The sequence below is a fragment of the Vidua chalybeata genome, chromosome 6 (genome assembly GCF_026979565.1).
Source record: "Vidua chalybeata isolate OUT-0048 chromosome 6, bVidCha1 merged haplotype, whole genome shotgun sequence".
NCBI classification, from domain to species: Eukaryota; Metazoa; Chordata; class Aves; order Passeriformes; family Viduidae; genus Vidua; species Vidua chalybeata.
The window spans coordinates 61,337,975-61,358,461 of record NC_071535.1 but is presented as its reverse complement, the minus strand read 5'-3'; the positions used below and the strand labels follow the sequence as shown (position 1 = coordinate 61,358,461).

General features: G+C 40.7%; 1 protein-coding gene across 3 annotated transcripts in view; it reads left to right on the top strand.

Moving 5' to 3' along the window:
• The first annotated feature begins 640 nt into the window (after window positions 1-640).
• The window catches only part of DNAJC24 (DnaJ heat shock protein family (Hsp40) member C24), a 33,360-nt gene continuing 13,513 nt past the window's right edge, over window positions 641-20,487 (top strand). Inside the window, exons 1-2 of one of the 3 annotated variants that reach the window (XM_053946055.1) lie at window positions 641-787; window positions 1,976-2,146. In XM_053946055.1, coding sequence (XP_053802030.1) covers window positions 2,039-2,146 — 108 coding nt within the window. In that variant the 5' untranslated portion in view covers window positions 641-787; window positions 1,976-2,038. Of the gene's footprint in view, window positions 799-1,015; window positions 1,419-1,975; window positions 2,147-20,487 lie in introns of those variants that run through there. The other 2 variants (XM_053946053.1, XM_053946054.1) reach the window with 2 other exon arrangements.

The window sequence follows — 20,487 nt, the reverse complement described above, 5'->3', positions numbered from 1 at the left end:
TTTGCCTAAGATTCCAAAAGCTAAAGTCTCCAGCATCCACCTAAGGTTTTGGGGGGCTTTATTGTGGTTTTTTTTGGTTTTTTTTTTTTTTTTTTTTTTTTTTACTTTTTTATTTGTTTGTTTGTTTTAGGGGTTTGTTTTTTGGGTGGGTTTTTTTTTGGTTTTTTTTTTTTTGTTTTTTTTTTTTTTGTGGTGGTGTTGGCTTTTGTTTGTGTTGTTTTTGTAGTTTTAGGGGGGGGGTGTAAGGCGTTTTGTGGTTTCTTGTTTCTAACGAGGAAACGCCTTTACATCATTAAAAACCTGCTTCCAGAGCTTGATTTTTTTTTTCTTTTTTCAGCACGAGGACGTCCTTCCTTCCCCTTCAGCACAAGCACTCCCCACGACGGCACCGCGGCCCCGCTCCGCTCCCCAGGCCGGCAGCGCGGGCTCCGAGCTCCGCCTGCGGGGGCCGGGCAATGGCAGCGCCGGCGCCTCGGGAGGCGGAGCCCCTGTGGGGAGAGCGGCCGTGGGGCTCCGGCGCAGCGAGCGAGGAGGAACGGGACGGGCGGCGGAGCCTCCTGGGCCCGAAGCCGCGGCAAGCGGAGCGCAGGGCCGGGCCGGGCCGGGCCGGGCGAGCCGCGGTCGCCATGGCAACGCGTCGGGCCGCGCTTCCTGCCGGTGCGGCGCCGCTACGGCCCGGCTGGAAACAGCCGAGGCGGCGCCGGCGCAGCTAAAAGGGCGTGAAGCGCGGCGGGGGAGAGGAGCGTGTTTCCCGCCCGGACGAGTTGGGCGTGCGCTGCTATGGACGGTGCGGGGCAGGTGGGAGCACCGGGGACGGAGCGGGGATGGACGGAGCGGCGATGGACGGAGCGGGGATGGACGGAGCGGGGATGGACGGAGCGGGGATGGAAGGAGCGGGGATGGACGGAGCGGGGGGGATTGCGGAGCTGCGAGGGAGGGCAGCGCGGAAACCTCCGGCAGCGCGGCCGCGGCCTGGCCCGGGCTGCGGCGGCCTCCCCGGTTGTGCGGGGGCCGCGCTGCGGGAGCAGGCCCGGGGAGCGCGGGCCCGGGGCGGGCAGGACGGGAGCGTGGCGCTTTGCCCTACCACGCCCTTTCCTTCCCCCGTGAAAGCCAGGCTTATTCTGAAGTACGACGGAAGCAGTTTTAGGGGGGAAAAAAAAAATTAATTTACAGTTATAGAGCTTGTGTGTTTACAAAGCTCTTGCCTGCTGGCAGTGTTGTTCTCTGGAAGTTCGTGGTAAATCAGCTGCTGCCAGCTGGGGATTGCAGCACACCTAAGAATCTGCGTGAAGCTCAAGCACTGCCATTCTATTACTGACACTTAGTCTCCTGCTTTGTTTTTTTGTTTTTTTTTTTTTTTTTCTTTCTGGGTCATTAAGTTGATGAAAGATGGCCAAAATTGAAAGGCACACTTCTAGGTAGGTTTTGCTTAGTGATCTGTGCTAACTTCGTATGTTTTGGTTCATTTTTGTTTGTTGATTTATTTGGTTTATTTTATTTGTTTGTTTTTACACACTCTCTTGCTTTAAGCAAGTTGACTTCTTACTCAGCAGGATGAAGGCGTTTCCATGCTCTGAAAAAGTAATTTTGTAAAAACAAACACATACTTTTTCTCGTGCCTTCTTGCACGGATCTTATTCCCAATTTGAAATTTTCTGTACTTCATGTTTTCACGTGTTAAGTACGGTATTGCTTCAAAGTCAAAAGTTTGTTTTTAAAAGTGTCTGTATGGGGCATTTCTAAGCAGTTCATTCTACACACAAAATGATTTTTAAAGAGGCGTGGATGGCTTCTGATCAGGATAAGCTGAGGCACTTGGACAGGAAACAGAAGATTTCACATTTGACAGGCTGTGGGATGGAATGGCCACGTGAATTCAACTTTTTTTGCACAGCAGTCCTCGAGGGCAGCAGTCAATTCTGCGATGCTGCAGTTTGCCACATCCTTGTTTTTGCTTTTCCTGCTTCTCTTCCAGGCTGTGGTTTCCTTGATTTGATTTTCTAGCGCAGTGCTGAGGAAGGGATTGCAAATCCAGGCCATGGCCGTGGGAAGGGTGAAGCAGAAGGACTGGTACAAGATCCTGGGGGCCCAACCTTCGGACAGCCCGGCAGAGCTGAAACGGAAATACCAAAAACTTGCTTTGCTGGTAAGGCTGCATTTGATGTTAAGGATGCACTGGTGGATTCCTTGCTTCTTTCCTGCCAAGGTTGGGATTAAATCTGTGAGAAGGTATTTCTTGTTCAGACTCGGATGTTTGTTAGTTTTATCTGTGTTCCAGTCTCACAAACCCTGAGTTCTACAGCCCTTCACTCCAACAAACTAAAAATGGAGCCCCATCTCCCTCTCTATGAGGCATTTTAAGGATAAACTGTCCAATTAGGAAATGACACCTAAATTATTTTCACTTTTAACCCAATAACCAATCATGCAATGTGGACTTTTCTATCCAATTGCACAAAACCACCCAAACCCATGGAGAAGGTGAAGAAGGAGCAGCCACTGCCCTAAAATCTCCATCTTGCTTTATATATATTACTATATTCTAAACCTTTAAACTCTGAGTTTCCCACCCTGTGATGTTACACACTTCCATTCAAACTCCACCCCCACAATCCCAGTTCTGTCATTCCATTCTGGAAGCTTCTCCAGGGCCTCAGGTCAATGCAGAGTTCTCCTGGGGGTCAGTGCCTGGCAGCACAGAAAGTCTGGAATTCTCAGCAGCCAGAAGTCCAACAAAACACCAAAGTCATTCTTACAAACCAATAAGGTAAGAGTTGCAGGGTTTGTTTTTACCATTTTTGTATCTGTATGATTGATCAGATGCAACCCTCTAGTACACACAGACCAGAGGCAAAGAAAAAGAGAAGTTTTTTTCTTAATAGTCAGTAGTAATGAATTAAAAAATGAATAGGAGGAAAATGTATTAATTTTATTGGAAGGTTTCTAGTCAATTTTTGTTGTATTGGTCATGCATCAAGACTTCATGTTCTGTGAATTCCCCTATTTTTTTTCTGCTCTGCTGCTATATGTGCATAAGAATCTCAGAGCTTTACCAGATTATTCTGTGTGGTTCTTGGTTATTCTGTTTTGCTCCTTCCCTTGAATTCAGGTATTTTGCTTTGGCTGGTTTTCTGAGGAAAGTGGAGTGTCTTTTTTGATACTGTTGACTCTTTTCAGCGGAATTTGATAGACAGATATAATTCCCAAGGTAATGAAATTCCTGTTTCTTGAAAGCTGGTGCCTTGGTAGAGAAGAAGAGAGGTGAGCAGAACTCAGTTTTGTAGGAAAAACTCCCTTTTCTAGAGGAAGCTGCTAGCCAGCTGCCAGTACTGACAGGGTGTTGGAGCATGTGCATGGCACATCTGAGGTGGTTTGAGGTGTCAAAATGAATGTGATAAGGAGTTGGGATTTTTAAGGGAGGTGAAGAGAATGCCAGTGACCAGGAGACTGAGTTTTGGTAGAGTTGAAGTAAATTCATGGGTTTGGGGGGCAGGTTGTTAATTTTTATTTCTAACCACTATAAAAACAGTTTTAAAGTTTCATCATTTCAGCAGTATGCTCCAATTTTCCACATCCTTGTATTCTTCAGCTGAATTTGCTAGGCAGGCCCTGCTGTACATCTGCTCCTCTCAGTGCCTCCTGTGAATTTATTTCTTTGCCTGAAACTGATTGGGGTACTTAGTCTTAAGTTCTACACCTGGCAAGATGTTTGTGTGCAGATCCTGGACATAAATCTTTTGGTTCTCACCATTAAACTTGGATTGTTCTAATTTAGGAGAGGGCTTTGGAAACCAAGTTTCTTGGCTCCATTTTAAATAGAAATCATTGTTTTCTTGGATCTCTTAATGGTTTTGTTCTACTGAATTGCTGGGAAAATGTGAGTAAAAAGATTAATAAAGGTCTGTTTGTTCTTAATGAAGGTGGTGTAAAATACCTCTTCTGTCCAGATGGGGCTAATTTAAACTGAATACTGTAATGGAATTAATATATTTATTTGCCTATGAATTGATGTATATTAATGGAATTAAAATTATAGGTGTTGTTCAGAGCTGTTACAGAAGTGAAACTTAATAGTCCCTTTCTTGTATGACATTTTTTAAAATTGTGTTATGGAGCTGTACTTCAGTGTAATTTCATGCCATTATTTTGGGATGTATGAAGTGAGAATTACCAAGGTTTACAGCTGTGTGTCTACATCTCTAACTGTACTTTCAGAAGATTAAAATATTGTTTTAATACACAAGCATTTCTTTAGCACCTGTATATTTCCAACCTGATTGGTTAGTGCTCTCTATTTGAAAAGTCAGTGAGAAATGGTAGAGAAAATGAAGATAGGTGTTTTTTTGTTTGTTTTTCTCTTAGTGTCTGTGATGGTCCCTCTGGCTAAAGAGAGATGTTTACTGATGTTTACTTGTAGGTGTTTTCCCAAGGCAGATCTGCTGCTTGGGTGTGGTTGTTCCCATATGCCCTGTCTCTGCTCATCTTTGCCTTTTAGCTGAACTCTTACAGACTGTGTGATGCTCTCCTTCCTAGCACACTCACTCTGGGGTCCTAAAGCATGCTGCTGATGAGACCACCAAGCTTTTTATGCTCCTTCCACCCCCATGGGCTCTAGGAGAGACTGGAGGGCACAGCACATGTCTTAGTTACAGTGGGAAGGTGCCTCAGTTGGAGAGGTTCCATGGGTGGGAAAACTGTAAGACTTTGCTGAAAGCCTGCCGTGGTGTGCTAACACAGAAATGTTCTCTGTGATTCAGGGATTGCTGAGCTGTGGGCTTCCAAATACTGGATTTGTGCTGCATGTTGGTTGTGCTGAATGTTGTGGATTGGTGCTGAATGTTGGTTTTATCCTGGTGCTGTTCCCTAGGCATGCACTGCTCCCTGTTAGTGAGGAGTACAGCCCTGGCTGGGCCTGTGTGGCCTTTCAGATGAAGTCCCTCTCCTGCTGCCCAAACTGGGGGAACTTCTCAGCTCCAAGTGCCCAGCTGCTCCTTGGATTCTCTGCTGGAGGTGATACAAGTGGCACTGCCATTGCCAAGGGCTGCCAACGTGCAGCTTTTTAGAAGCTGGAATAGCAGATTCCAATGAAAGATTCCATGTCAGATTTTAATGGTGGGTGCAGAATGGCTTCCAATTTTTATATAGCTGCAGAAGTTAATCTCCTGAAGAATTATGCTGTGTTTATAGCCTTAAAGTCCAAAGGTTTGCAAAGCAACTTGCATGATGGATACCAGCTGCAGTTAATATGACATTGGTTCTGTAATCCTGAATATTCTCTTCACACGTGTTCCTTAGCACCAAGCACAAGAGATGGAGGAATTTATTTTTAAACATAATTCTGCTGTTAAAATAAAAATGACCAATTTCTGAGTCCAAGCCTTTTTTGAGTGATCCCCAGTGCTTCATGTTGAGCATTTGCTTTTTGCCATCTGCTATTTTCTGTATTTGTCAACACATGTATGCTTAGCATCTTGAAGGAACAGGCAGATGTAAAATTTCCAAAGCTCAAAAGAGTTGGAGATCTTGCCATATGTCATCCAAAAGATAACTATAATTGCAGCTAAATCTCAGGACTGACCTTAATAATACAAAGTAGTGCACAATTAAGAGTGATTAAATTGTAGCTTTGTAAGAATGACTTCATCAGGGCATATTTGCCTAAAACTGGTGAATTTTTAAAACCAAACCCCTTTTTATTAATGTTAACAAATTGAGGATGGAAAAAGATAATTACCCAGAACAAATCTGTATACAGACACCCTACTAGAGAGGATATATTTTTCTTTACTGCACTTAATTTTTTCATTTGGTCAGGTCACAACATGCATGCAAGTGAATTATTTTACTATAGATAATACCAGTTCAGTCCTTAAGAAGAGTATTAATTTAATACAGAAAATGAGTTTGGGCTAAAGCTAGGGATTCTTTTTTCCTGCCAATTATTTAAGCATCTTATAAAATTTTCTTGAGACTTAAATTTTTTTGTAATAATTCTTATGTACTTAGGTGACTGATATGTGGATCATCTTGATTCTCTATTACTGTAAGCATCAGTAGCAGCTGAAAACTACAGACTTTGGGGCACAAGATGCAATGGGCCATTATCAATTCTACAAAAAGCTTATTTTTGAAAGAAAATAAAACCTCTGTGTATGCAGGCTCATACTCTGGCACAAAGCTCCAGCCAGTAATTCTGAAAAGAGAAAAAAATGCAAGTGAGTGCCTTGAAACCAGCATAGCTCAGTGCAGAGATTGCTTGGCTGGCTCTTACAAACTCATGCTGAAGTGCTTCCTGGAGCACAGGAGACTTGTGGTTTCCATACTCTGAAAGGAATCCAGCAAATTCTGAGAATTAATATCTTGCTGAAGTGGTCGGAGTGGGTCTTTAATCTTCTGTCTTTGGAACCTGCTGGTGGGTTTGAGATGTTTGGGATCCACACAGAATTTCATCCACAGCTACACGCACGGTAGTTTCAACCAAGTGATTTCTTAAATGCATAAATGGGTGTTGTGCTCTCTGCTTGATTTTTTAAGGAATCCATTCAGCTTTTAGGAAGGGCAGTGCTTATGTTCCATTTCTAAATGAAGATAAAATCAGAGCAGCAGAAATAGGACATTCAGGGGACACACACACACAGAGTCTTACTTTTGGCACAGTTTTTGCATTTGCTTTTGGTCTAGCACTTTGTTGTCAAAGAAGAAGTTGTCAGATTGTTTTTGAATTTTTATGTAGCTGCTTTATATCTGAAAACTGCTTTTCACCAGGAATAAAGTCACCAAACACATAAGCTTTGTCTAGCTGAAAATCAGATGTCTGTTCCTGTTGATGCTGATGATATTATAGGATACCTTTCAACTGGAAAAAAATTATTGTGCAAGAAAATTATATGCTGCTGTTACAATGTGTGCCCTAATCTTAAAGAAAATCCATGTAATTTGAGCAGGCAGCAGCAAGGAGCTCTTATTTTTAATGTGGTAAGGAAATAAAATGTATGTGCCACTTACAAATATGTGCCACTTAACACAGAGTGTTACAAAGATGATCTTTTTTATCAAAAGGGGTGTGTGTGTGTGTATATAAATACAAAGTGTTAAGGTGCTCACTTGGTCTGTTTGAAAGAGTAGAAGATTTGCAAACAGAGCATCAGGCACAGGTGAGAATGACTCTCAGCAACAGAAAATAAAGAAATCAGTAGAAATTTAATTTAATGAGGCAAAGTTACTTCAAGAAGAGATTAGTCTATGGAGAATGTTTAAAGGAAAGACATATGGCTTTCTGGAGAGCAAAAACTCTGATTTATGTACTCATCCAAATTCTGCAATCACAAGAAATGCAGAGGGTATCATATATGTAAAGAGCTGCTTGTTCTGTTTTTTGTGATTGTTCTTTTCATGTTTATTGCAAGGTAAAGTCAGTATTGCTCCTGAAAGGACCTGCCTACTGAGGAACTTCATGCTGAGTTTAAGTAGAGAATTTGAAACTTAAAAACACTTTTGAGTTTTGTATTGGAAGTCTCAGGATAATGCTTTTCTTGACATTCAGGCAGTGTAAGTATTCCTCCTTCAATATCCTTGGGCCAGTTTTTATTTTTTTGTTTGAAAAGCAGCACGCTTGTTAGAAGAGTTCAACAGATCATTGTGTTTAGCTAATTCTAACTTCACCTGTTGGTAGAAAATGGATTTGTAATTGGACAATATAAACAGAACAGGTTCTGTGGAGTTAATCTAGCTCCAGAGAGAAAGATAAGCCATCAAGTTGAATACAAAGGGCTGTTGTTCCAATGCTCAGGGTAGATTTACTCTGAGCTGTTCTCTACATCTGATCTACTAATTACCACTTGAATAAAAAGAAGGGGGCATATTTTCAACTTGAGAAGTTGATTCCCAGTCTAGGTAGTACCAAGTGAAGCTCAGTGCTAGAGAAGTCACTAATTCAACCAGCTTCATTAGCCAGCTCATGATCCTGCTGCTGTTTAAACTATGAGTTGTGTCATTTATTCACCTGACTCTGCTGTTGGTTTTTGTTTGGTTTACACTGAAATGCTTTTTAAAGGTGCAGGTAAATTTTAACAAGTGGATGGGGTGTGGATATCCCTACAGAAGAAGTTTTGTCTTTAACTTACATAGAATATGAGAACCAAATAAGCCAGCAAATAAATAGTGCATTGCTTATTGAGGTAGTTCAGCCAGTTGTGAAAGTAATGTTACTTTCAAAAATTATTTCTAAATTTAATCTGTTTACTTACAGGGTTATTGTCCACAGTTAAGATACAAATTAAAGCACAAAGAAGAAGGCTACAAAGAGCAGCATAATGCTTTCACATCCTAAATGTTCTGCTTGTTCTGATGTTTGAGGAGCCACAGTTCAAGTGTACCTTGAGCTGTTCAACATTTCCAAATCAGACCATGCATTCAGGTGTCTACTTCAGAAAGTAGTGCTTAAGCACTAGGTCAACTGTTTAAAGAAGCTCTAAGTGTAGAACAGTGGTCTGAAGGGTGATAAAAGTTCAGGGTAGAGTCAATCATGTTGCAATGGCTGTGTTTATAAAAGGATCTCTTATGGCTGTCAAACAAAATTGACCATGTTTGTGTTGAATCTCAAATAGTTATTACATTTTTTCAAAGATTTTCATGTGATGTACTAACCTGTAAAATTCAGTGTTTTGGGGACTTGTTGGGTTTTTATTATTTTCATAGTCTGAGTCTGATTTTGTCCTCTGTTTGAAACACATAATAAAATTATTATGTCGTTAAAGCAACACATTCTCATGTTCCTTCTTTCCTCCATCGTTTGACACTTCAGAGTCAGAAAATCCCCAGCTGAATGATGTAACTGTCCCACCCTCCATCTTTGCCTTGCCTCACTGCATCACAAATGCTTCCTCATCTCTCATTGAGCTCAAATGCTCAGCAGACATGAGCTCAATTGAGCTGATTTAATGCAGAAGTGAGTTCATGTACCTGAAGGCTTGACTTGTAGGATACTTTGTGGGTAGCCTATTACTATAGAAAAAAAGTTCAACTTTTTGTGCTCTGCCAGCCATTTGGATAAACTCTTTATCATTTAATTTTCAGTACATTAGAAGTGATGTTTCAAGGCTGAAAAGTCAGTAGTCAGCTATTGACTGACTGTTGTCAAACTTGACCCTTTGTTTTATTCCTACTGAATTATCAATAATGAAAAAATTCAGTCTGTTTTGCTTGGATTTATGCCCTAAGAATGTCCATAGTCAGAAAGATGAATGAGTTTGCTGAGCAGCATCTTAGCTAAACGTTTTTCTTTCCTTGACAGAACATTAGATTGTAACTAGTGAGGTGTTTGAGGAGAGGCTGAGCTGGCAGTGCCAAGGATGGGCTTGGGAGGATTCTCCCAATGAAACTCTGGCTCTTGGAATGTGGGAAATGGATTTGTAGAGAAATCTCAAAGCCTGACAGAAGGCTCACACAGTGTGCATCCGTATGCAAACCTTGAGATAAGAAATGCTGACAAGAAATGCCATGGAATGGGACAGACATTGCTGAGAGAGAAATGGAGCTGGAAACAAGTTTCAAAGGATGGCCTTGCAAATAGGACTGGATACTTTGGAGAAACAGAACTATGAAAGTTCATTGTAGTGGGACCCACAAGGGGTAATTTTAGATAATTGGCTTTAAGGCATTTACAGCATGGTGTGGCTAAAGCTGATAGGCCAAGAAACATTTATAATGTAATGTAATTAGGGAATGGTTGGCTTCTGATTGTGATGGTGTGAATTATAACATCTGTATTGTCTCGCCCTTCTCATGAGACTGAAAATGGAATAAAAGTTTTTAAAACACTTCTCAGTTGCCCTATCTCTGGGCCAGAAAAGGGTTAAATCCCACACTGGAAGTGTTGCTGTTGAAACTCAAGGGATGAAAACCTTGGATTATTCCTTATTGCTGACCTTTCCATCTCCTTCCTTTCTAAAATGGGGCAGTTGTGTACAGGCTAGGACTGCCTAGGTAAATAGCATCATCCCAAAGCTCAGGAGTGAATTCTGGTGAGTGACAGAATATTCCGTGGAGCTGTGATTTCCTGGAGCCCCCCTCAAAGTGTGTTCCTGCAGCGTGGTGGGGACACGCTGCCCAGCTTGTTTCCTTGCTGCTAATGGAGGAAATTTGCCAACTCAAATATCAAATCAGAAGTTAAATCAACACCAAACTAGTGATCAGTCCAGACAGGAACACGTCCTTCAAGCCTGTGAATAAACCCAGTACAAGCTAATTTCTAAGTGTGTGTGATTCCATAGATTAGGTTTGGACTTGTTTTGTGACTGTGGATATGAATTCTCAAAATAACGCTGACTTTTATTTATTGTTGTTGTTGTTGTTAGGATTTTGTTGTTGGGTTGTTTTTTGGGTTTTTTTTTTTAATACTGGTTTTCACAACTGAGTAAATTCTGTTAATAGGTAGCTTTTTATGTCCATTTTAGAAGTTACAATTCAACAAGAGCCAGAGCTGTTATTTTGAGATCTCAAATGGCTTCAAACGCTGCAGGGACTCTATATTGTTCTCAGAGATGGGGAAAGCTGAAAGAAATAGTTTAAAGCAAGCAAAAAAACTAAAACCTTGTTATGCAAGTGTTGGAGTTAGAGTTGCTAATAACTAATTTTTAAAAAGTCCAGTACTCTGCAAGGCCTGCTTTCCATCTGCAGCTGAAGTGCCTTGGGGACTTGGATTATTTTGCATCATGCTTAAATCTGACCCCTTAAAGCTGTGAGGCTGTTTTCAGGTGCTCCAGATGAACTGGAAAATGAATGTTCCACTTTGCTTTGGAACACTGAGGGTGTCACTGGGGCGGGGGTGGGGGCAGCACAGAAAACTCTGCTTTGTGCTCAGCAGCTCTGGGGAAGCTGTGGGTGCCAAAGGGCTTGGCTTTGCCTGCTGAAGGGTTTTCCTCCTGCAGGTCCCAGTGCCAGCTGCAGGCTGCTGCCCCAAACTGCTGTCCCTGCCCTCCTGCCAGATGTTCCTCAGCCAGGAAATAGCATCCTGGGGCTTTTCTCTTCCTCTCATTTGCAAGGGTTCCTCCCCAGTTTTTCGGTAGTTTAAGCAGCCCTGTGGTGCCCTGATTTTTTTAAAATGTTAAGTTTTGTTTTATAGTTCTTTTGAAAGTTTTAAAGTTCTCATAAAACTTTAGCCTCCTGATAATGTTTGCATATTTGAGACTCAGAGCTCCCACACAATTTCATGTATAAATAGAATAGTTTCCATATTTCTCTGTGGGTGGAGAGAAATGATTGATTGATTGATTGATTGACCAGTGTGGTTGGAGAGATGGAAATTCCATCCTCCAATCCACGGGCACCTTTGGAATTCTAGAAACACCAGATGTTTGAATAAAACTTGCTCTTTTTCTCCTTTGAACTTACCCAAGCTTCTGTGTGCTCATTTCGTGTCCAATAGCGACAGCCCTGCTTGGTTTGGTTTCCTGGAGTGATTGTTTTTGTTTGTTGGTTTGTTTTTTTTTTTTTTCCTATAATAAAATAGAGGATTTGGGAGTTTACTTTCACACAAAAGTAGCATTTTGAAACTTAACCATTTGTTTTCTTAACCATTTGTTTATCTGGATTTATATATGATCAGGGACACAAAGATCTATGCCTAAAAAGCAGAATATGGTTCAGTGTGACATTATTAGTGTAAATTGTGAGCATAGGAGCCAGAAATTTAGAAAAAAAATCTAAAATTCCCTTTCTATTTTTACCTTTATACTACTGTAAATTTAAATGTTTTTTCTCCCCTTCATTCCTTTGCTAGTTTTTTATGGATTTCTGTTGTTTTTTCTTCTGTTGTATAGTGTAGTTTTCAAGGGGCTTTTTGAAGTTCCTCTTGAGGCTCTTGGGTCACTCTTCATAGGAAAATAAGGAGCCATGGAAAGAGAAGAAAATGAAAGAGAGTCTGTTTCTAAAAATATGCCTTTTGGTAACCACAGCTTCTGGTTTTTCTCTTCATTTTCATTAGCCAAAGAATTGTTTTCTTCTGTTTACACCAACAACAGTTTATATTCTTTTCCATCAACTGAAACTGAAACTTTTACACTTGATTTTTTACTCTGAGGAGTTTTAAAGTAGAAGAGGATTTATGGAGTGTTGCCTTGGGCAGAGAGGAGAGCCACTGTCACCAGTCAAGACCAGTAAAGAGTGTGGAAGCTCAGAGTGGCAGGGTGATGCTACAGCACCATGATAAAAGCAATTGCATTTTAAGTATGTTTAAGCAAGATGCTTTAAAAAAAAAAGAAACCCAACGTGGAAATTAGTGAGTTTGTGACAGTGTGATTGAGTCTGTGGGGTTTTTTAATTGCACTTGGAGGACTCCAGTAATTTTCAAGAATTTGCTGCAGTGGATTCATAGTCCCACCCTGTGTTTTCACTGGGCAGCTGTCAGTGAACACCCATTTTGTGTTCTGCACACCTGTTGCACATTGCTGTGTACATTTAACCCTAACCTTTTTTTTTTTTTTTTTTTTTTAATTCTGGCTGGTTTTAAAAGAAAGCAATTTGGGTTGTCTGTGGATTATCCACTGCATAATGAATAACTAAAATGTAAGGGGAAAACTCCTTTTTCATCCCGAGTGCTGTCTTGGGGATGTTTTGCTGCAAATATTTGAGCCACAGCAAGTACTTTGTTATAGTTACAGCAACAATAGTGTTACCTGAAATATTTCTGTTCTGGTGGATTTTATTTGTCTCAGATAAAGGTGTAGGTGTGCAGTGCTGGATGTTGTGTGTAAGAGTGGTAATTTCTGGCCAGAAGGTCATGGAAAAGATGAATAATATGTGTAAAACATGCAAGCAGTGGAATATTGTGTGGAAGGATTGAGACTTGCACAATAGTTTTGATCATGGCAGATTATAAGGAAGAAATAGGGACGAGACTGGGCACAAATTTCACCAGCTAATTGATCAATGAGCAATGTTTAAAAAGAAGTCATAGATTGGGTAAGTTCTCTGAGATGAGAAGGAAAATGAAATGGTCATCTTTTATTTTTCCACAAGTGAGGAACATTTCCCATGAGAAAGAATCATCTTGGAGATGGGCAGTGCAGGCTGTAATTAGTGTCAAGGCTGATAACAAGATCAGGTAGGGCAAGGCTAAAGTTGTTCCAAAGCTCAAAGGTTGTTTGTGTTTGGGGGAAGAAAGGAAGAAGAGATGGATTGAAGTAATGAATCAAGCAGATAAATTCCTTGCTCTTTTGTCCAGCTGTCTCTGGACAGACATCCTTTGGGGAAGTTTAAATCTCTGGATGAAAAGATTGAATGTCACGGGGAGCTCCTCATTTCTGTTTCTCCTCTTTGCAAGTGGAAGAAGCAGGCTCCTTGCATGTTCTCTGCTCACTTCTGCCACTTGAGTGAGCATGTTGAAAAGACTGATTGTGGACTAGGAAGGCAAGTTTAGGACCTGGCATCATCCTTTTCATGGAAGTGGACAAGTGCCACATTTTGGAGAGGGCGCTTTGCAACGTCAGTGAAATACAAAAAGCACCTTCAAAGTCATCTTGTTTTGTGCTGATTTGAGATAGAACACTCCTCTCCTCTTTTTTTTTTCTTTGTTTGTTTGTTTTTTCTTTTTTTTTTTATTTTTCCCCCTATTTTTCCTTGCTTTGCGTACCAGAAAGGCTGCGACCCCAGCAGTTCAGCTTAGGAAGGCTGTAGGGGATGGAACAAATATTTAAGAACATCAGGAAACTTTGTGGCTCGCCGTTGCTGGTGGAGTGCAGAGGAACAAAGCGGGGCTTTGCTGCGTCCTGGTTAGCATTAGGTGGCAGTAGCGTGTTGTATTTGGCAGCTGCTTTGTCCTTGGGGTTTTATCTTTGGTACCTCCAGTGCAGTTTCGGAAATGGAGCAAACATGGGTTTGATTTCTCGCCGTCTTTCTGAAATGCTGATTTATGGTTGCTCGGGCTGTGGGGCAGCTGTTTGGAGTGCTGTGTGCATAGGTGGGAGTAGTGTGCTGTAGTGTGTCCATGACTTATTTTCTGGTCTGTGGTACTAACAGTGATAGCATTAGCCACACACATTCTGATGATAAATATGCAGTTCATGGCCAATCATGGCCAAGTGAGTTTAGTTCTGCAGCCCCTACTTTTTCACAAGCTGTTAGCATATCTGAACATAATATAGCCTGTTAGATGAAGTAGGTTTGCAGCTTTTTTTTTTTTTTTTTTTGCTTTTAGTCTTTATTGTTAAATAACAAACAATCTTAGGCTCAAGAGAAAGTTGGTAGGAGCATAATTAACCTCGCAGCTCAGTGGTGTTATTGTCACTCCAGGTCTTGGACAAGTGCAGTCACCTTGTGACCCTTTTGGGAGGGCGTTTCTTCCCTTCATCCTTGCTTCTCCCAGGTAAAGGATCTCCAGGATTCCAGAACTGTGGTGCATTGTATTAATTGGGCAGGACGATCAGTTAATGGGAGAAGAGCAAGAAAGTGTTGACAGAACATGCTCCCTAATTAGTACCTGATGGACCGTGTGGGCCACTGTGATGTTGCCTCAGGGTGGCAACTGTACAAGACCTTTCTATGCAAAATAGGCCTGTGGAAAAGGCAGGGAAGGAATATTGCTGAAATATTTCCCTTCCCACTGCAACCCTGGGGGAAGCTCCAGCCTTCACAGAAGGAGCACATACCAAATTCTAAACCCTGTGTTTGTGTCTTGCTCTGAAGTCATGTAGCCTTCTGCTTGCTCAGGTATTTTTTAATGGAACAGCTGATCTACAAATTGTTTGTTTGGTTGGTTTTTTTTTTTTAAATAAAACTGTGTAGTATGTGATAACATGGCAAGCAAAAGGATTCTGAGTGAAGAGCAGCCAGCACCACAGTGCTCAAGGGTTTTACCCCAACTGGTTTTGGATTACACAGCAGAGCTCAAAGAGTTTTCCAGGTGAAACTTACGTCATTGTGAATTGAAAAGCACTTTGAGTCCAGGAAGGTAGGACGCCAGAATTATTTAGTTCCTGGTAATTAGTGGGTTTTTCCCATTCATTTGTAGAAATACATTGGTAATTAATTCACGTTCTTAATTCAGAAGTTCCTCCTGCAGTGACAGAAGTTCCTCCTGCAGTGACAGAAATTTAATGGTTAAATTAAAGATTTTTTCAAAACCAGCTCATTTTCTCCTGCAGTTTAAACTTATTTTACTGAGATAAACATCTTCCTGCTCCAGAATACTTTTACTGAGGAAATAATCTCTCTTTTTGTGTGTGTGTAAAATAGTGTATTTTTTTTACCCTGCCCTAATTTTATAAGTTCACCTGGTGGAGTTGGAAGATTTCTTCTTTCTGTGACCTTTCAGTGAGTGCCACAGGGTGGGGGCCAAGTGCATGTTCGGCACTTTTTTCCCTGATCCTCACAGGTGGCTAAAATGTGCTTCTCTTAAATTTTATTAGCCAAAAGTTCAAATTGCAGTTTAATAGATGAACTGGTCATTTGGGCTGTGTTCTGACTTAAAACCCATCCCAGAATGGATTGTGGAGGAAGAACAGTTGGGCCCTAGAGCACAACAGGCAGCCTGTGCTCTGTGTACCCTGCCCCACCACCAGAGCAAATGCTCATGTGAAGGCTTGGCTGCTCAGCTGTGGCTGACATAGGCATGGCAAACATATAATTATATATTTTTTAAAATATATATATATATATTTTGTATATACACAATAATATATATTATAATATTCTATTGTTGTATATATTAATAATATTATTACATTACATTACATTATATTATATTATATTATATTATATTATATTATATTATATTATATTATATACTTATATACATATTATATATGTATATTAGACAATAATATATATTTTGTATAATATAAATATATTATTTGTATACTATATGCTATATACATATTTGTACATTATACATTTGTACACTATATACATACTGTGTATGTAATATGTGTTTTATATATTGTATATACTGTATATTGTATATACTATATATATTGTATAATATAAATATATTATTTGTATACTATATAATATATATAGTATATATAATAGAATATACTGTATATACTGTATATATAATATATATTTTATATATTTATATATATATATATATAACATACCAGATCTGGGGTTAATTCTGGCACAGGCTGATGGGGATTTGTGGCTGAAAGTGTTCAGGGTGACAATGGAGGTAAAATCTTTGTCTGTGACTGCAGAGCTCTCAGAGTGTTGTAATTGCATGATGTGGTTCCTTCTCCAGCAGGGAGACTGCTCAGCTTTACGTGTTGCTGCTTTATCAGCTGATCTGGAACTTTCAAGCCATGCTGCATAATCTGATTAAAAATATTGCTACAAGCCCAGCAGAGCCAGCTCAGGACTGGAAATGTGCATTTTTGGCAGGGTGAGGGGTGATGAGGGGAACCCGCTCTCCTAGACTGTGTTGAACTTAGCTGATATTGTTTCAGGTGCAGAGTTTAATATCTTGGCTAGCTTTAAACACAAGATTTATTGAGCCCTGACACCAACAGAAGCAGAATTGCTTGTTCATGAGGGCTGGGGGCTGGATCAGCCACATTTTAAACTGTCTGAGGACAGAGATTTCAAGGTGGGTACCCTGCATTAAAAAAAAAACCCAAAGTCAGTCTGAACTTTGCAGTGGAGGCAGGGTTTTCCCAGCAGCTCTCACACTGATCTCTCCTGCTCACACTCTGCAGCAAGCACTTCTGGATCAAAGCAACAAAATTCATAATGCAATTCTGGAAAGAGGAGGAATCCTGCACTGAGCTTAATTGATGCCAGAGCTATGGGAAGATGAAGACTGAACACAGTCTTTTTGTTGAGAGAGAGGGAAAAATACTGAGTACAAAGACAATGTCAGCCTACCATAATATTTTGATTTTTGAAATCATTTTAAGTAGTTGTTGATTTCTTAGATATTTATAGGTGTGGCTTAAATATTGTGGCCAGATTGAGAGATTTTTGCTTTAGAAATTGTAACTGCTTTCTTCCTGAAATGTGTCCTCATGGCCCATAAATAACTAGAGAAATGGATGCAATTGTATGACCCAATCCAGCCCCTTGTTCAGCAGTTAATTTCTCCAGATTTCTGTGAGCATTTGTTCAGGCCTACACAGATTTGGTTGTTGGTTTAAATCTAGCCAAGGCTGGTGGTGTCTTAATTGCTACCACAGAGCAACCATTTGGCCTGTGTGAGATGGATGTTGTCAAGGTACCTTCTGCAAGGCAGACATTCATCCACTGGGAATGTATCAAGAAAGTTTTCATTAATTGGTCCCTTTGTTGGCATTTGTGGCAGAGCAGCCAAAAAACTGAGTATGAACAGACACTGTGTCAGGGGGTGAGATTTATTGGCAAGTCTCAGTAAAAAGTGGTATTTACTACGTATATTGTAAGCAGGGGCAAAGGGGTTTCCTCCAAAGAACAGCCTGGCATTAAATTCACTGAGTTTTTTTGTTTTTCTAAGGCGGGGGAAACGTTACAAGAATCCAGCCTCAGTCAGAAGTTAAATAGGAAATAGCCAGTTAGTATTTTTCTGCTTAATGCTGACTGTCTTGCAGGTTCTTTTGAATGTGATGTGCAGTGTTATGATGGGCTCTGTGACGTGCAGACCTGTGACTGTGTCAGATGAGAACCCTTGACAGGTTTTGTCCTGACTTCATTTGCTTAACCTGTAGATAATGACAATTACAGTTGATAATGTGTACACGTAGAATAAAGCATCAATGTTTTTAAACAGCTCCCAGTTTCCAATAGCTCCCAATTTTGGTATTTTTATGTTCACATTAATTTCTGCATTTTAATCTTGTTGCTTTGTTAAAAGGATGCTCTTCATTGTATTGCACTGATCATGATTTGTGCATTTTGTCTAAGTGCAGCATGATTGTTTGTTTAATTTTGTACAGAGCAAGGCTGTTTGCATGAGGCTTGCTTAAGCCCATATTAACTTTTTTTTAAATGCCATAGTGTGATATAAATAAAATAACAGCTAATAATTCGGACTTGTTACTCTGAGGGAGAGTTCTGATTCTGAAATCTGAGTATATTTTCTGTTGGATATTGAGCTTTGATAAAAGAATAGGTAGATTGAACCCCCTAATACTGATAATGTGATTCAAAACTGCTTGGTATTGATCTGTGCAGTTCCCATGAGGAGTCAAAGTTTCACCCTCTTGGATTCCCAGCCATGATTCTGGCCGTGTGGTTGGGAGAAACTGGCTTGGGTTTTTCCCTTCATCCAGCTGCTCCCAGCGTTTCCCCCGGGCTCCTTCTCTGTTCCAGCAGCAGGAACAGGACAGGGCTGTCAGTGCTGTGTCCTGCTCTCATCCCATCCTCATCCAGGGCCACTTCCACCTCTGCCCCGTTGGTCCCTCCAGCCCTTTGCACGCCAGTCTTGTGGCTTGAATCTCTTGTGTTTGCAGTTTTAATTCAGTTCCTTCATTCATCAAAAATGGACCTGCACCAGATGTGAAGAGTGTTCTCTCGGTCAAGTTTGGATTGAACTTCTCTTCCCTGACCCTTGCTGAGTGTCTTTCATCACTGCTTATTTTTTAATATAAATACACATCTTTTCACAGGTTCCAGAAGGTGTTGTAGTGTAGGTTGTGAAAATTGTTTTTTTAAAAAAGGTAATTCATAGTTGGATGGGAATGATACATTCTCACTGCACTGGATAAAATAATGTCTAACTATAAAAATACTGCAGCTACTGCTCTATGCCTGATGTGGAGAAAGGGTTAAGGATGCTGAGCTACTGAGTTAATTTGAGATGTTAATGCTCTATCATTTGCTCTTATTTAAAGGTCAGGTTTAGTCATTAGATGTAGTTCTTTCCAAGGTAGAAATACTTGGTGCATCTAAGTAATCCTCTGGTAAAATCCTACTACTTGGTTTACTCAGGGCACATCTCCAGCTTTAAATATATCCCTTGTTCAAATACAGGTTTCCCACGTGGCATCTGCAGGGCTGGAGCTGCTCAGCCAAAGCTCAGCCAGCTCTGGTGGCTCCTCATCCTGTGCTGTGAGGGTTCTTGGGGTCTGCTGATCTGTCACTGAGATGTAATTCCAGTTGCTGCCTAAATGGTCACATTAACAACCAGGGATTAAAGTGCAGGGATTGATTTTGATTGATTTCTGAAAGTGCAGAAGGGTCCAAACTTCACGGAGTGTAAAGTAGGCAGAAATTCAGAGAGTAGCAGTTGAAATGTGTTGCAGCATGTTCCAGATTCTCATTCAAACCTCTATGTTACACTGTGCAAATAAGAATATAATAAATAAAATAGATGTTGCAACTCAAGGCATTCTCACAGTCTACGCTTGCAGCAACATCAACACCCTTTTTTTTTGAGTCAGAAAAGGCTTGTTCTTGGTTCTGTAGCAGATATCAAAGGCAAATGATCAGCATATTGAAATACAAGTAATTTACCTAAAAAAAAATGCCATGAAAAATTTCTAACTTTTTGAATACTTGAAAAAAGACTGAGAACTGTGAACTGAACCGGTATCTGTGTTTCAGAGTATGTTTGCCATTGTTTCTCACCCAACCTGCTGAAAAGTACAGTCTGATGTATATTATGAATACCACACCAGAATGCAGTTGTTTTATCAAGGTATGATAATGATACTGTAATTGAAAAGGGCACAAGGTTAAGTTTGTGTTAGCCAGCTTTTCCTGTTGCCCCCCATGCCAGCATTTCACCAAGTCCTCAACAGATGCTGCTTAAAGTGTGTTTTTCATGAGCTTTGGACTCAAAGGACTTTTCCAAAATCTTTTTTTTTAGCAATTTCAAAAGCTAAAGGAAGTGAAACCTTTAAGAAGTTGTTTTTGAATTAAATCTTACACCAAGAACCAGAGTCCTCAGGAAATACTGGGACAAAGTGACATTTAAGATAAACATCAGGAGAGAGAGCAGTAGTAGGTATGTTATCAGATGAACTAATGTATTTCCAAAATCAATTGGTTTATTTTTTAGCATTCAGACTAACTGAAAAGCAAAGTGATACAAATCCCAGGCAGGGAGTCAGCAAGTTACTTCTAGTACAACTATTAAAAAGGCAAATTAGGTTGGGCATGTGTCTCCAACCTTCTCCATTTTCCCTTCCCTCAGCTGGACTTGGGAAAGGATCATTAACTGTTTTTGTAAAGTCCTATAAAACAGTAACACATTAGTAAAACTAATTTGAACACAGTTTTCAGGATGATAACTGTTTTTGAACACAGTTTTGAACAGAGTTATCGGGATGAGCGCTCAGCCTAAAGTTGTTTTTATGGAGCATTGCTGCCCCAAACCGTTGCACACACGCAGCCAAAAGATTGTGAAGTATCCAGAGCAGGGCTGAGAGCGGGGCTCAGGCTGGGTGTGGGTGGCACAAATCCTGTGCACAGATCCTGGCAGAGATGCTGCAGGAGACACGGGGCTGTGGCACCCTGAGCGAACCTCACAGGTGGTGCACGAGGGAGAGAGGAGCAGCAGCTCACCTGGAGCCACAGGAGGGA